The following is a 17,609-nucleotide window of genomic DNA, read 5'->3' on the forward strand; positions in this document are numbered from 1 at the left end:
ATGGAGTTTTTATTTCTTCACAGCTGTGTAGTGGACCTTATCTATGAATACCTGGTCACATAATACTTGTCGAAAGCATTTCCTGTTGACCTGCAAGTTTGTGGTATTTCCCGCAGACATGGATTTTTGGGTAATTCCTGTATGGTTGGGTATGTAGAGTATTTTGGGGGGTGTTGCCTTCGTTGGACTCCTATTCACCTTTGAGACGAGCAAAATGCCTTTGCATTAGGGTGCGCTGCCTGTCTTATTGCACCAGTGCTGCAGCTGCCTCTGTTCATGAGGCTGCAGTGCCTGCCTCTGTGCTTCAGGGCCCAGCAGGATAGAGTGCCTGGCTGTGTGCAGCATGCCTCGTGCTTCTTTGCATCCGGCTGCACCACATGCCTCGGTGCATCCGGCTGCACCACATGCCTCGGTGCATCCGGCTGTACCACATGCCTCGGTGCATCCGGCTGCACCACATGCCTCGGTGCATCAGGCTGCACTCGAGTGCAGTGTTTGTCTCTCTGCAACAGTGTGTAGCGCCTGATTCTGTGCAGCAGCATGCTCTTCCTGTCTGTCTGTGCAGCAGCATGCACTTCCTGCGTGTATCAGGCTGCAGTTGGGTGCACCTCGTGCCTCTTTGCATCAGGCTGCACCTCCTGTCTGTCTGTGCAGCAGCAGCATGCACTTCCTGGGTGGGTGTGCATCAGGCTGCAGTAGGGTGTACCTCCTGCCTCTGTGCAGCAGCATGCACCTCCTGTATGTCTGTGCAGCAGAGCATGCACTTCCTGCATGTATCAGACTGCAGCATTGTACACCTCCTGTCTGTGCAGCAGCATGCACCTCCTGCCGCTGTGCAGCAGCATGCACTTCCTGCGTGTGCGTGCACCTCAGTCTCCTGCCTCTGTGCAGTAGCATGCACCTCCTGCCTCTGTGCAGCAGCATGCACCTCCTGTATGTCCGTGCATCAGGGTGCACCTTAGTCTCCTGCCGCTGTGCAGCAGAGTGCGGCAGCATGCACCTCCTGCCTCTGTGTAGCAGCATGCACTTCCTGCGTGTGCATGCATCAGGGTGCACCTCAGTCTCCTGCCTCTGTGCAGCAGCATGCACCTCCTGCCTCTGTGCAGCACCATGCACTTCCTGCATGTGCGTGCATCAGTGTGCACCTTAGTCTCCTGTCGCTGTGCAGCAGAGTGCTGCACCATGCACCTCCTACCTCTGTGTAGCAGCATGCACTTCCTGCGTGTGCATACATCAGGATGCAGGCAGCGGGGTGCACCTTAATCTCCTGCCTCTGTGCAGCAGCATGTACCGCCTGTCTGTGCAGCATGCACTTCCTGCGTGTGTGTGCACCAGGCTGTAGGCAGCGGGGTGTACCTCCCCATGCACTTCCTGCGTGTGCATACATCAGGATGCAGGCAGCGGGGTGCACCTTAATCTCCTGCCTCTGTGCAGCAGCATGTACCGCCTGTCTGTGCAGCATGCACTTCCTGCGTGTGCATGTATCAGGCCGCAGCATTGTGCACCTCCTGTCTGTGCAGCAGCATGCACCCACTGTCTGTCTGCGCAGCATGCACTTCCTGCGTGTGTGTGCACCAGGCTGCAGGCAGCGGGGTGCACCTCCCGCCGCCCCCCCAACCGCCGCCTGCCCTCTCTCTGACAGCTCTTGTCCCTCACACGTGCTCCCATCCTGCCTGCCTGCCTCCCTCCCCCCTCCGCAATGAATGGCTCGTCCGCAGCGAGGGGGGGCTGCTTAGTCTCCGCCCCTCCCTCCTCGTGTGCTTCGACTGCACAGTCAGGGGTGGGGGTGTTATTTCCTCCTCTTGAAGGAAGGCAGCTGCTTCCTCTCTCTCCTCCCTCCTAAGATTGTCTTCCGTCAGCCTCCGGTTGCCCTTTCCCCTGCCCGGCAAGGCAGGCCCTGTGACGGCGGCAGATACCACTGGGACAGAATGGGGGTCGCCGCCGCCGCATGCCTTCTCTGCCCTCCCCCTCCTCCCAGACCCTGACACTGCGGCTGATCGGGGATCCCCTCAGCCCCGTCTGCTGTACTCACCCAGGATCCAGAGACTGTCCTCGGATTAGGAGCTCCCACACCCTTTTCTCTCTGTTCCCCCCCCCCCACCACCACCTTGAGGTTGACCCCCCTGTGGTGCCCCTGGATGTACCTCTCTTTCCCTTCTGGGGTCTGCAGCCACACGGTCCTGTAAGGGACTCCCCCACCCCACCTCTTCAGCCCTGCACATTCATACTCATACTGCCCAGAGATGTCTCTCTAGGGGTGAAGTCTCTCTCTGGGTCCTTAACAACCCCCTCCCTGACAGATCACCCCCATTAGTCTGCAAAGCCCCGTGGGGCTGGGAGCTCCATCATCAGCCCAAGGTCTACGGATGCTGAAATCTGCTGCGACGTCCCCTCCTGCCGCAAGAGCATCCCTGGAAGAAAGCAGCAGCGGCCTGAATCCCAAGACGCCGATTTGACAACCGCAGGAGTAAGACACCCCCCATCCCGACAAACCCAAAACACCTGGTCCACCTCACTGCGGGGTCCATGGAGGAGCAGGTGCGAAGGACAATGGCGCCAGGGTCTGGATTCTTGGACCTACAGGAGGTGCACGGGTCCAGTGTGGCGGTGGAGGCCATGCCGGGTTACCTGGAGGTCTTGGACAAGGGTGGGTCGACCTTTTTGCGGGCTGTTGAAAGGTGCAAGGGGTGTGGCTGGGAACTTGCTTGGAGGACCCTACAGAAGGAGGCCTGCTTCAACCCGATGGAGGTCCTGCTGCTCGTGTTCTGTGCCGTTGGTTTGACGATCCTGCGCGAGGTCGCCGCACGATGGCTCTTTCTGGTGAGTTAACGCACTACTATCATTGTAGGGGCAAAGCCAGTGGCATGGCAGAGGGAGACCTCACCACTGAGCCTTGGGCATCGGGAGTGTCATGTTACCTTCCGCGGACCAAGGAAGTGCGAGATGTGTGACTCGTGTTGTTGTAGTTGGGTCCATGGGATTTCCATGCCAATCCCTCCCATCCCAAAGGACCACTATGGCACCATCTTTGGCTCTCAATGGAAATGCTGGGGTCACCTGGTTAGGGACATGCTAATAAAACCTGTGTGCGGAGAGTTTTGGTAAACAACAGATAACTCTCTCTTTGACTACGCTAAGAGTCCCCTCACTTTTGCCATTCTATGCGTCCAGAAGATAGGATAGTCCGTCACCATGTGGACTTAGATGGTGACCTTCAGCAGACTTGGAGTGCAGCGTCTACTGGGATGGGGCCTCAATGAGCCATACGTTGTTCAGAGTGATGAGTGCAGCCTCATCATCTCAAAAATGGATCTGCTTGTTATACTCTGTTTAGCTTTCTTCTCTTCTGTAATGTTGTCCAGTATTCAGGTTCAATTCCTGTAAGTCACTAGGAATGTGCAGCCCTTCACTGGCCTTGATGGCTGAAGCGGGACAGAGATAAATACTTGTAATGCCCAGTTGGGGGCTTGCTGTCAGGAAGACCACAAAAATCCCAAAACACTAAAAGGAGACGGGGTTCAACATGCAGACGCCATAGTAGTTGTCAGTCTGCTAATTCTTAAAATACTCCAGCCCGCTTATCAATCTCTTGCGACCACCAGGCATCGTTTCACCAAAGCTCTAAGATAGGCAATGAGGATTTGTGATGATTTGTGGAGACAGGAGATTTGGCTAACAAAATGTTGGAAGGGGAAGACATTTCTTGAAGATTTTGTGAGTTTACAGTACATAACATATGAGTGGAGTTAGGATATTGAAAGAGAGACGGGCGAGTATCACACAAAACATGATGAACTGAAAATAAAAAAAATAATGAAGTCTAGGGAAAGAGACAGGCGGGTTAGAGTTCTTAAATTTACAGTGGCCCTTGAGATGTGAAAGTGGGAAAGCAAAGAGTTCCAGAGTTGTGTGTTGAAGGGGGGGATCTACATGTCGTTCCCATTTTTAGGCACATATTATATCTTCACTCTATATTTTTGTCAATACCTGTCCTAGAGAAAGCCAGAATGTACCTTTTCAAAACTGGAACATTGTCCATACTTCCTAACTTTACTGTCCACATTGGACAAGTATGCACAAAGAAAAATGTTCAGGTTTTTGTGTCGATCGAGAAGCTGTGCACACGTCAGTGCCTGTTTCTGCTGTTTGCAATAATTTCCCTTAAGTGATCGCTGTTCCCTTTATCACGGCCTTATCGATAGTGATCTAACCATTTATTCAGCAAACTCTTCTATAGCAAGTCTTTATTTACATTAAACTAGTGTGTACAGGTGGGGGCAGCATGGGTTGTTAACTGGTTTGTGCTAAACATGATCATCGTGAACTTATGGGAGAGCCGCCAACATGATGGGACATTAGGAATCTTTACAAGCCGCATCGGACTGGCCGAGGCATCATGCATTTATCGCTCATTGAGCCACCTCGCCCAAGGAGCCCACTGGCCATGACATATGGCAGGGGCTCGTTGATGGATCTGGCCCTATGCTCAGCCTCCTTACTCTGAGAGATCACGGGCCTCAAACTCTGGATCTGCCAGGCAGCTCTTAGAGGATGGCTTGGCCAGCCAGGCCTTGTGCTCAGCACCATCTCTCGGCAAGCAAAAAGGGAACGGCATTCCGCTGTTGTGAGCCAGCACGCGTACTTCGTAACCCACCCACCAACACCGTTGGCTCTGCCTTTTCTACATCGAGATGCCATCGCACATCGCAAGAATTAGATATTGAAACAAGGTTCCTTTTCGCAACCAGTCGTGATATAGGTCAATGGCTTTCATTATTACGGTTTATCCATGTTCTCCACCCAGTCCCCATGATCCAGAAGCAAAGTGTGAATGTTATCTGCAGGTTCTGCATGCCGGCCATGGCCTGCAGCCACAGCCAGACAACTTTTTTCAGAGTTGGAGCATTTTCAACCGTTTTATGAGCCCATCAGGCTGAATCTTTTCACGGTCCTTGAACGGGGGTCCTTGAACGGGGGTTCATGAATCTGCAAGATTGCGAACGAGTCAGGTTTATTGAAAATTTTAAATTATGATGTGCAAAAACAGTCCTGAGATCCCATTGCATTATCAAGAGGATTTACTTTACACCCTCCGCCCGCGTAATAATCTTTGACCGGTCTGCACCAGATTTAGAGCGAAAACTAGGTGAATGAGTTAAATCGCTCCCATTAACCAGACAGCATTTTCAGAACATCGAAAGACTCTAAAAAAAATCCTCTGTTGATGGAATGTGTTGGCCACGACACACTACATATTAACCACTAAAGCCTCCCAGTTATGGTTGCCTTCAACCATAAAACCCTGTACTCAGTTCATGGTGTCTGACCTCCCAAGTGAAATCACACTGATGCCATCGCCTAGCATAAGAACCGCCCATTGCACTCTCAGCAACTAGATATCCTGGCACACAAAACACACAGAAGGATGCTACGGATCCGCTCACAAGCGATAGACCCTGTTACAGACAGAAGATGCAATTGTGTCACCGCAGTCAACATTTAGATGACCCCACAGAGACTCTACAGAGAAGAAGGTTGCTGTAATATCTGTAGAACCAATCTCAATAGATAGTAAGTTAATTAGGAACAGGTTAAAAATCTGCAGTACTGTTAAGAGGTGCAGAGCAGAAATGATGTTGCTTGTTTGGTGATTAGGTGATAACCATAGATTACCATAAATATTTTTTTAAAGTGTTTTTGACTAATTTTCTGGCGTTTGTAATGGTATACTGCTATTTACTTGCCACAAGAACTGCTGGGCACAGCCCTCATCTGTGTCCAGTTTATACCAAGGGCAGGATGGGGATGAAAGCCAGGCCCTGTGCCTACTCCGATGGTCTATGTACCAGCTGGACAGAGCCCTCAGCTGTGTGCAGGTTATACCAAGAGCAGGCTGTGGATGAAAGCCAGGCCCTGTTCCTACACCATCGGTCTACGTAGCTCGTGCGCACAGCCTTCAGCCGTGCCACTCAGCAGGCTCCGAGCACATGCCCTGGGCTCACTCCCTCTTTGCTCCAGAGCCCCCTGACCACAGTCCGTCCTTTAGCCGTTCCCTGTGACCACTTTGGTTAGTACCAATGCTGTTCCACCGACTGTATCCAGCACTCCTTAAAAAATACTTTTGTTTGCATTTTCCCCGTTTTTCATGGCTTCTATGCGTGATTTGTTACCCCACTGCCCTCATCACCATGGCCCAGTAATTGCCACCGCTGCGCAAACACCTGGTTGTGCAGGTACACTGTTCCACAATGATACTTGTATGCAGTGTTGCTGACTGCAACGGCACTGACGTCTGCGATGCTGGCCATGCAGTAATTCTGTGTGCACAGTAATGGAAATGCAACTTCGGGGGTCACCCATGCAACTTTTCCTACCTTGACCCATCGTCTCAAAACGTTGAATGATCAAGCTTATGTGCAGGCATTCACTGGGAATTTCTGTGCAAGACAGCCAAAGCCACTAGCAATCAAAGCAGCTTTTCTTATGGACTAACCAGCCATTCTGGAAGTAGAGAGTCTGTGTCATCGCCTCTCTGATTTGTATTTAGGTAAGAAGACGCTGGCACATATACACCTATTCGAAGAGATTGATGCGCACACGCGAGCACACTTGTGTCATTGGCCGCGAAGGCTGCTCCGGTCCATGTGACCAGGTGATGAAGCTCTTCCTCAAAGATATAAGTTAATTTCTTGAGCTCTCTGAGCTTCACTTTTTTCTTTATTGGGGAGTTTTATGGATGGCATAGAAAGTTGATCGGCACTAGCTCCAGAGAGACTCCGGCAGAGTGCCCCCACCCTTGAGGGCTCACATCTAAAGTCCCAAGAAGTATAATTCATATTCAATGAATCTGTGGATATGTCATTTTTAGCATGGACAGCAGAAATTATATTTTCCTTCACACACAGCTGTACACACAAACCTATTAGGTTACGGTCTCTCACCACTGTGCAGTTGTTGTCCTGGCACAGCCAGTACTACTGCACTAGAGAGTGAACAAAATAAATCGCTAAGATAAGTTGTATTTAGATGTGTTTTAAGTCTTTCTGAAAGAGAAGTAAGTTGGGTTGAGTCTGAGAACCTCTGGTAGACAGTCCCATAGGCGCGGTGCCTGGCAGAAGGACTGGTTCGACATCTTGAATATTTATGTTTTTGGAATTTCAAAGAGCAAGCAAGCTTTGTCTTAGGTGGCCATTAGTTCTCCTGTGAAGTCTAGTTTGTTCCTCACATAGTTGGGAATCCCAGGATGAAGGGATATATAAATGATACACAGAAACTGTGTGTCCCTGACTGAGTGTGTGTTCACCGAGATTGGAATCTAGCCCTGAACTTGTAACCATTGATAATGTGTGCCTCGGTTATCGCATTTGATAAAACCGGAAACCAAGGTGTTCGAAATGTACTGGTGCTACAATTATCATTTGTTTTGAGTTTACTAACAAGAATTGGGCACAACATATGAATTTGGGGACTTAAAAGCACCAAAATCTGCATGCCCAGCTATTTCCCAGGCATTTTCCTTCTGGCAAATTTCAGCAGGTTTGACTTGCCAACATTTACCTGGGGAACGTTGTATGTGGGAGGGTGTTTGCTGCAGAATTTGGAATTCCGGTGTATGCAGAAACAGAAGCTACCTCACATACCAGAACTCTCTCATCCAGTGTCGTCTAAAGCCCCCGGGTACAGTGGATGATTTAAACTTCCTTCTGTTTGTGTGATTCGCTGAGATGTGTGGACCAAAGATAATTTTGGGTCAAATAATGAAGCCAACTCATTTGTTAAACAGAACACTGGTGTGGGCCAGGATCTGCCATTGCGCTTATGCACCAGGGCCCAGAGCACCACGTGCATCCCCTGCTGTGGTTCACGAAGTGTCAAGGTACTTTTGTACCTGGACCACTAGAGCATTGTGTGCATCCCCTCCTGTGGTTCAGGATGTGCTGTTGCACCAGGTCCCTAGAGCACCACGTGCATCCCCTGCTGTGGTTCACGAAGTGTCAAGGTACTTTTGTACCTGGACCACTAGAGCATTGTGTGCATCCCCTCCTGTGGTTCAGGATGTGCTGTTGCACCAGGTCCCTAGAGCACCACGTGCATCCCCTGCTGTGGTTCAGGAAGCACCACTGCACTCATCTATTGGAGCCAGACCCTTCTGTAATGCAGAAAGCACCCCTGCACAGCTTGCAACTCCCTCTCTCAAGATCACTGTGCCCAGCTCCTGCTGTGGTGCAGTGCACTTCACTGCACTGATGTACCAGCGCCTCCCTGGATCACTGTGACCAGCACTGGAATGATGCAGGCAGCATCACTGCACTAAAGTAATCGGAACCCACTTTACAGTGGTGCCAACCTCTGCCGTGGTGCAGGAGCACGTCACGGCTTACTCGACTGTGGTGCAGGAACCCCCAGTGCACCCAGGGTGCTTGCTGTGGTGCTGGAAATCTCTGGGCACGTGTGTGGCTGCCACCCCCTCCATCATTGTGCCCTGTCCCTTCTGTGGTGCATGAATCCTTTGCTGCACCTCAGGGCTCCACCTGGTCTGAGTGGTCCCTCCCTGCACAGGGAGGTAGCGCGCCCCCAGCAGTGGCGGGCTAGAGATTTCACAATAGGCCATTGCTAAAGCGAAGCGGCAGGGGCTGGACAGGGTCGGCCTCATGTTAAGACAACATATTCTTCATCAAACAGAGAGAGAAGACCTGTCAGAGTGGTCTTCAAAGATCTCCTCAAACTAGACCGTCTCTGGTCAAAGTCTCCATGCTCAAATTCCATACGCGGATTGCTTGGTGCGCAGAGTTGGAGCCACCGGCCCCGATTGGTGAATTATTTTGTACATAATGATGTACACGCCAGAGAAGGAGCCACTTGATGGCTGTTTGACTGGCGGCCATGCTGGTGGACCGTCTCACAGCTCTAAGTTGGCCCAATGGCGTTGGTCACCTTGGACCTCCAAAGCCCTGGGGTTGGAGGCTTCAACCACCCCAAGCCTCCCCATGTCCACGACCATGCACTGCGGCCTGCCTGGATCCGGGCTGCTAGTACTACCGGGTGACTTCTAGTAGTCGCATTCAGCTCCCTCTACAGCACAACTTCAAGTGCTGTACCCAGTAAGGAAGCCCGTGTCTATGAAGCTGGCTTCTCTGGGTCCAATGGTCCTCTTGTCGCAGCAAAACAACAGCGGCGGCAGCAGCGGTGGCAGCAGCGGCAGCAGCAGCAGGGGGGCTGGCAGTCAAAGTACCCAACACACTCCAGTGAGGCCTCGTCTGTGGTTCTGTGTTCTACTTTTGGGAACTGTTCTACAGTCCTGTATACACTTCTTAACGCTACATATAGTATCATGTCTTGTTCTGGAGGACACCTCTGCTTGGTATGGTCAGCTCAGCCCAGGAGGCCTCATCTCAAGGATTGTCTCTGTAAGTGCCGGCCTCGTCTGCAGATTGTCTCCTGGTCTGAAGGCCTCATCCAGAGTTTAATACCCACATTTGGAATCCTTATCTGGAATTTAGTGCTGTGATCTGGAGACCTCATTTGGAGTTTAGTGCTGTGATCTGGAGGTCTCATCTGGAGTTTAGTGCTGTGATCTGGAGGCCTCATCTGGAGTTTAGTGCTTTGATCTGGAGTTCTCATCTGGAGTTTAGTGCTTTGATCTGGAGTTCTCATCTGGAGTTTAGTGCTGTGATCTGGAGACCTCATTTGGAGTTTAGTGCTGTGATCTGGAGGTCTCATCTGGAGTTTAGTGCTGTGATCTGGAGTTCTCATCTGTGGTTTAGTGCTGTGATCTGGAGGCCTCATCTGGAGTTTAGTGCTTTGATCTGGAGTTCTCATCTGGAGTTTAGTGCTTTGATCTGGAGTTCTCATCTGTGGTTTAGTGCTGTGATTTGGTGGCCTCTTCTGGAGTTTAGTGTTGTGAACTAGAGGTCTCAACTAGAGTTTAGTGCTGTGATCTGGTCGCCTCATATGGAGTTTAGTGTTTTGATCTGGAAATCTCCTCCGGAATTAAGTGTTGTGATCTGTTGGCCTTTTCTGGAGTTTAGTGCTGTGATCTGGAGGCCTCAGCTGGAGTTTAGTGTCCGGATCTGGAGGCCTCATCTGGAGTTTAGTGTCCGGATCTGGGGGTCTCCTCCGGAGTTGTGTTGTGATCTGTTGGCTTTTTCTGGAGTTTAGTGTTGTGATCTGGAGGCCTCATCTGGAGTTTAGTGCTGGATCTGGAGGCCTCATCTGGAGTTTGGTGCTGTGATCTGGAGGCCTCATCTGGAGTTTAGTGCTGTGATCTGGAGGTCTCTTCCTGGGTGTAGTCTCCATATCCACAGGCCTCGTCTGCAGATTGTCTCTGGATCTAGAGGCCTCACCTGGAGTTTAGTGTCCGGATCTAGAGTCCTCACCTGGAGTTTAGTGTACGGATCTGGAGGTCTCTTCCTGGGTGTAGTCTCTGTATCCACAGGCCGCAACTGCAGCTTGTCTCTGGATCTAGAGGCCTCATCTGGAGTTTAGTGTCCGGATCTGGGGGTCTCCTCCGGAGTTGTGTTGTGATCTGTTGGCCTCATCTGGAGTTTAGTGCTGTGATCTGGAGGCCTCATCTGGGGTTGAGTTTCCGGATCTGGAGTTTAGTGCTGTGATCTGGAGGTCTCTTCCTGGGTGTAGTCTCTGTATCCACAGGCCTCGTCTGCAGCTTGTCTCTGGATCTAGAGGCCTCATCTGGAGTTTGGTGTCCGGATCTGGAGGTCTCCTATGGAGTGAAGTGTTGTGATCTGTTGGCTTTTTCTGGAGTTTAGTGCTGTGATCTGGAGGTCTCTTCCTGGGTGTAGTCTCCGTGTCCACAGGCCTCGTCTGCAGATTGTCTCTGGATCTGGAGGCCTCATCTGGAGTTTAGTGCCCGGATCTGGAGGTCTCTTCCTGGGTGTGGTCTCCGTATCCACAGGCCTCGCCTGCAGATTGTCTCTGGATCCAGAGGCCTCGTCTGCAGTTTAGTGCCCGGATCTGGAGGCCTCGTCTGGAGTTTAGTGCCCGGATCTGGAGGTCTCTTCCTGGGTGTGGTCTCCGTATCCACAGGCCTCGCCTGCAGATTGTCTCTGGATCCAGAGGCCTCGTCTGCAGTTTAGTGCCCGGATCTGGAGGCCTCTTCCTGGGTGTGGTCTCTGTATCCACAGGCCTCATCTGCAGATTGTGCCCGGATCTGGAGGCCTCCTCTGGAGTTTAGTGCCCGGATCTGGAGGCCTCGTCTGCAGATTGTCTGGAAGGCTCATCTGAAGTTTGAGGACATATTCTGGAGAGTCAGATGAAGTATCGTGACCCACTTCTAGAGGCCGCCATCTGGAGTACTCTTACAAAGACCTCACGCTAGAACCGTTTCTGTTTTAGAGGCACCTTTCCTCCGCACAGAGAAGAGGCACAGTCCCGGCTCCCTCAATATTTAACACCGTGCGCCAGCCTCGCTCTTTTCTGAAGTACAATTACTACGATTTTGTACCTGGCGATCGATCGATCAATCGATGAAGGAATGGATGGGTCGGTGCGTCTTGGGATGGATGGATGGATGGATGGATGGATGGATGGATGGATGGATGGAGGGATGGAGGGATGGAGGGATGGAGGGATGGAGGGATGGATGGATGGGAGATTGCAAGACAAACACACACAAAGACAGCTGGTCGCAGAAAGAACGTTGGTGTTTTGCAGGTGAAAAGGCTGGGAGATTGCAGGGGTTGGAGAAAGAAAAAGACAGATCGAGAGAGAGAAAATAAACCGGCAGATAGACAGAGTAAGATTGTCCGCAGATGCTGGGGTCGACAAGACACGGCTGGTTGGGAAAGAAGAGGTGGCATTGGCTGCAGAGTGGGGGCTGCAAAAGGGAAACAACTCGTGTAGGACACACACAGAAAGAAACCTTCATTAAAATGCAAACGAAATCTGAGTGTGATCTCTCCAGCCCTCGCTCCCGACACCCCTCCCGCCACGCGCCCCGCCCTTTCATTTCCCATTCTGGGCTACTCTTGTCAAACTACAGAACGGCACCAGCAAGCCAAGTGGCGGCCCCCACCTCCCCCCGTCCTCATTTCAGCGCCAGCCAAGCATCTTCCAAGCAGAGGTACAGTTGCCCTTAGCAACAACAGCATCGCCCTGCCATCGTCATGGCAACCCAGGCAGGCGGTCCAGGCCACGCCGTCCTCCGCGGAGGCGAACAATGCTCGGGTCGCCCTATGAATGAATTTCGTGCCCTTTGGCCTCTTGGACGGCACACAGCGATTATTCCTAAGTGGCCTGCGGGCTGTTAACACCCCCAAAAAGGCACATTACACACGAATTGTTTTCTGAATAAAGACCGCGGCCTCTCCTGAGTGTGGTGCGCTCTCTTTAAGCAATGACCAATCACAAATTGATGAAATAAACATAAAAGCACATTTTACATTGAATAATTCATTCAGCAGTCATTACTGTACGGACATCATTCTTTCCCGGCCCCAGGCTAATCTGCCCCGACATTCGTTGTCCGACAGTTCGCGCGCTTGGAAGCAGTGCACCCCAGTTTCCCAAACCATCGTGAGCAGGTCAGCGGACCCTGGTTAAGTCTAAACTTGAGGTAGTTTAAGCTTTGTAACCTGACTTTTTGTATTATAAATAAGTAAATAAAAGAGTACCATAGACATAAAAGGGCTTTGGGTCAGCCCTCTTCATCCATTGGTTTGTCCAACTGTCATTTACATATTGCTTCCACCAATCACAAAGCAGAATGCAGTGGATGAGCCCCCTTCAGCGGTTGGCTATATTGCACCGTGAGTGACAAGTTTTTGCCTGATCACACGTGCTTAAAAGAAATGTGTAGGAAAGTGCCTCTTTGTGACATGGTCCCACCCACTTTTTGCCACTGGTACTGATGTTTTTTGACTGAACTGTCGACTGCACGGAGTCCCTGCTAACCAGGCGCCAGTGCTCTGTCCCTAAAAACTGCAACATGTACACCAATTGGCATGGACTTTAGCAGCACTGTAGGTCCCTGGTAAATGGTACCACTGGTACCCTAGGGCATGGGCACCAAAGAGGGCCCCTAAGGGCTGCAGCATGTATTGTGCCACCCTAAGAGACTCACACCCAAATCCATCCAGACTGCCATTGCAGACTGCAAGAAATGGTGCCAACCATTTTGAAACAAGACATGGCTCACACCCCGTGTGCCATGCTCACAAACACTGCATGCAATATATGTTAGTCACCCCTACAGCAGGCCTTATAGCCCTAAGACAGGGTGTATTATATTACACATGAGGACAGATCTGCATGAGCAGATATGCCCCATATGCTGTCTAGTTCAATTAGTAGATGGCACAAGTGAACAGGGAAGCCGTCTGAAGTAAATGTACTGGGCACTGGTCATTACGAGTTCCCAAGCTACATGATGGCTTCACTGAAACCTATGGTGTTTGATACCAAACACCCTGACCTAATAAATAAGTACTGTTGCCAGTACTAGATTTATAGAGGGATTCACCCTGAGGGCAACTTCGAGGTGCCCCCTGAAAAATCTACCAGTATCTAGTGTTCTGGCTGACTGGTGTCATCCAGCCTGCCACCACAAACACGTTTCTGACATCCTGCAGGTGAGAGCTCACGCTCTCTGGGGTCAGAAACAATTCCTGCTCCAGAGGAAGGTGTTCACACCTCCTCCAGCAGGACGGCTAGTGATTTAGAATATCAAGGCCAGGGGCTTCAAAGTCCCTGCTGCCTTTGATGTGCGACCCTAGCTTCCCACAGATCTGGGAGATGCCAACCCCTGCCCTGAGTGTTCACCTTCAGGCTACTCATACCCCAAAGGTGGGCTACCCGAAGTGAACAGAAAAAGTGTTCCACCATCTTTTTTTTGGTGAAACTAGTAACTCTGGGTCAGGATTATGCCTACTCCTAACAGGAAGTGGGCATAAAGGGGGAGGTGGGCATAAAGGGGGAGGTTGGGCATAAAGGGGGAGGTTGGGCATAAAGGGGGAGGTTGGGCATAAAGGGGGAGGTAGCCCATTGGTTAATACCTTAAACTCCCCTTAATGCCGCCTAAATCCGGTATTTAGGTGGCCCCCTGATACCAGGAACTCTGATTCATCAACTGGGAACAGAACTAGGACCAAAACACCAAGGGCATTTGTCCCGGTACATAGTTCTGCTGACCACTGGGTCGATCGAAGAAGCAGAAGTCCAGGAGAAGGTTTTCAAGGCTCCCAGAGATCACCCATATCTTCTCAGTGAGTTTCGAGACACTAGACCCTGCAGGAGCCCTCCCAGAACCAGTACCCTGGTCCCAGAGCCCTTGCAGCAGCCAAGGCTTGTTTAGTGTCCAGTCCAGACACCAACACTTTGAAGACTGACCTACAGATGAGGGACATTAGTATCACTGACAGCGGCCCTGCTGTCCTGTTTTGTCTCCATCTCGACCCAAGAAGAGAGAGCCTCCAATGCAAGCAGCCCGCTGAACAACACACCTCTGCACCCGACCCCCACAGCCTGAGTCCCAGCCAGCCGACGGTGCTCCCTTGCTTCCGAGACCCTCAAGAGCCGAACCCCCCTTTGGGTTCTGCTGGACGTGTCCTTAAGTACCCGTTTGCAGCCTTTCTTTCTTACAAGTTTTCTTTATTGACTTCAACTGTAGCACTCAAGGCTACCGTCGCGACCAGCACCTCTGCACCCAGAAACACCAAACTGCTGGTGGTTCTATGGACCTTGGCTGCTAAGTACTTTAAAGTCCAAGAGATCAATCCTGATAAACGTTTGCAAGTGTACCTATGCAGTGAATGTTTCTCCCAATGGTTAACATTACCGCGTTCAACGCACATGCCTCATATCTGACTGCTCTGTATTCTACTGTATTTCGTAAAATGGCTAGATCATAAAGTAGTTATCTGATTTCAATAATATTGGTGTCTAAATTAATAGAAAAATCTATGCTATTTTTCTAAATTGGTCTCAAAGTTCTTCCTTGAGTGTGTGCCTTATTTATTTTAGTTTTCTATAGCGCAAACTAGACCCAAAGGTATCAGAGCGCTTTACATGTGCTCCAGTTACGTTAAAGATGGACACATTCATTTTTGTTAGGCACGGGGAGATTAGGTGATTTGCCCAGAATCACAGGGTGTTTGTTGAGTGTCCCTGCCAAGACTTGAACCCGGTTCCCAGCTTCGAGGTTGACCGCCCTAGCTAGGCGTTAGGCCACATGACTCTGTGTGCACAACAAATGCTCAACACTCCCCTCTGATAGGCCTAAACTGCTTGCCCACGCTGCCACACAGTAGAACACTTTCGGATTGTTAAAGCAAGACTCTCTAAGCCAATAAGGGTTGCCTGTACTTTCTGCAAAATGCACTTCATTTTGATACACAATACAGAAAGCCAGCTTCCTACAAAGAGCACTTCCATGGCAAGGCTGTTAGGCCAGTACCTTACTTCACCTACACGTTTTTCTTTTCATTCTTTACATCTTTTATTTTATTGTCATCCTTGTGTGTTTAAAGTATGTCTGCAGGTTACAGAAATTCAAAGCCAGTAGGACCTTTTCTTTGCACAAATTAGAGTCATAATTTTTACAGTAATGTGCATTCAAACAAAAAGTGTTTCTTTACCAGTTATAAGTACACTTTCCTCCCAGGAAGTACATTACAGTTCTATTAAAATTCTATAGGATGGCTAATTTATTTTAAAATGTAAAACCTATAGTCAACACCTCTGCCATTTTTAGATGACTGTGTTTTTATTAGTTTGTCTTCTTATTTTTTTTATATTTGGTATATGCAGCTGGCACAGCTTGTGGGGAAGTTGGATGAAACTCTTGAACCATAGCCATGCAGGCCCCCACGTGAGTTGGGTGACAGTAACAAGTTTACATTTGGCCTTGAACTGCGCTATCACACATGTGCAAACTCAGCGTGACACGCTTACTTAGCTCAGCTTGGACAGAAATAGCAGGGAATGTTTTTCCTTTTGCTGGGACTTCCCATCAGACTAGATGCTCATGTTACAAACTGGACCGAAACAGCAGCCTTCGCGAAATCCGTCCCGCACAGCTCCTTAAAGCAGCAGTGTTACCCAAGCATAGCCTAGAGCACTGACATAACAAGCCTCCCCCCCCACCCCTCAAAACAAGCATTGGCATAGCCAATAGGTCTCGCCTTTGGGACCTTATAAGTGCATAACTAAATACTTATAGGGTCCCAAAAGCAAGACCTATTGGCTATGCCAAGCGGCGAAAGTGATCGCGATCACGCTCAAACATCAAAGCGGCCATGCAGCCGCTAAAGTGAAAGTAATCTTGGTAAAGAGCAGCGCGCGCCCGCACACATGCACTGTAGCTCTAGGCTGGCCTGGTAGCACTTTTTGGAGCCCTCTCAATAAGTCTCGCCAGGGTAGCGCATGCGCTGGGTTAGGCGAGACCTAAAAAACACTGGCAACATTGTGTTGCTAAACTGAGCCAATTGTTTTAGGGCAGTACCAAAAATCGCCTCGCGAGGTGCCAGAGTGCAACAAACAAGTTTCAGAAATGCTTTGTTTCTGTGTGAAAGGGAGTGCCCCAACAGTAACATATCATTTTGACCAGGCACAAAGACCCTTGCCCATTTTCTTGCGCTGACAGGCACACAGCATTGCAAGCGTGAAGCACTAAGTACAGAACTTTCATTTTGTCACTGTCAGGGGAGGCTCAGAGTCGAGCACCCCTCAAGGTCAAAGAATATCTGCCTATGGAAGTAGTGTACCGATGCAGAGGAGCAGGCAAAGGCATACACCAGGGAAGAACAGACAGAAACAGAGTAAAGCACAGGAATAGGGTAGATAAGGCCAAGCAAGCTTAATGCGAAGAAACAGGGAACAGAGCCTATAATGGACAGACACACTGGGTCACCGCTAGGGTTTTACACTGGTAAGACTCGGAGCGTCCCACTGCAACAGGGAATGTCAATGTCTCTGTGCAGATTACTCTTACAGATAGACCCCCTGTAGAAACGAGGCAGCAGAAGCGATTCTGTATCCGGACCCTAGGGCACAAACAAAGATTGTACTGACATACACGGGACAAGCACTTATGGGTCCAGCAGGAGACAATGGCGATTCCTAAGAAAATGGAATTCACACTGACACAGTTAAAGGCCCTAGCACAAGAGAGGGCAGGAATGGCCTCCTGGAAATCAGGGGAGAACCACTGAACAGAGGAATACATTATACACAGGTGAGGACAAATTAGCATCCATACCAGACACAAGAGCCCTAGATAAGAACACAGGGTAAGCACTAAAAAGGGAACCTAAGAGCTGGTGGAAATAGTCAGGAGTAGGGCTTGCAAGGAAAACTGGAGAAGAACCGGGCTAGCCAAGCACAAGAAATCTAGGAACTCTAACAAGCAAGAGACTGGAACTTCAAGGGAACTAGAGACTGCAAGAGAAACACTGAGAAAGGGAACATAAACCAGGGGCAAAAAGTAGGACACTGGGGAGAAAATACAAGAGCTATGACAAACAAAGGAAATTAATTGCAGGAACCGAAGGAACAAACCAGGACAATTAGAAATGGACCAGTCCAGGGGCTGCATTTTACTATAGAAAGAAAGCAGACAAGAGAGTAAAGGAAAAGCAACGCAGGGCTGTTAGAAA

The 17,609-nt window shown here is 50.1% G+C and overlaps 1 protein-coding gene across 1 annotated transcript in view; it reads left to right on the forward strand.

Annotated features, from left to right (window-relative positions):
• The first annotated feature begins 1,818 nt into the window (after window positions 1-1,818).
• The window catches only part of CERS1 (ceramide synthase 1), a 51,776-nt gene continuing 35,985 nt past the window's right edge, over window positions 1,819-17,609 (forward strand). Inside the window, exon 1 of the mRNA XM_085640051.1 lies at window positions 1,819-2,820. Within this exon, the coding sequence (XP_085496177.1) occupies window positions 2,527-2,820 (294 nt within the window). The 5' untranslated portion in view covers window positions 1,819-2,526. The remainder of the gene's footprint in view (window positions 2,821-17,609) is intronic.

The sequence above is a fragment of the Triturus cristatus genome, chromosome 12, assembly GCF_964204655.1.
Source record: "Triturus cristatus chromosome 12, aTriCri1.1, whole genome shotgun sequence".
NCBI classification, from domain to species: Eukaryota; Metazoa; Chordata; class Amphibia; order Caudata; family Salamandridae; genus Triturus; species Triturus cristatus.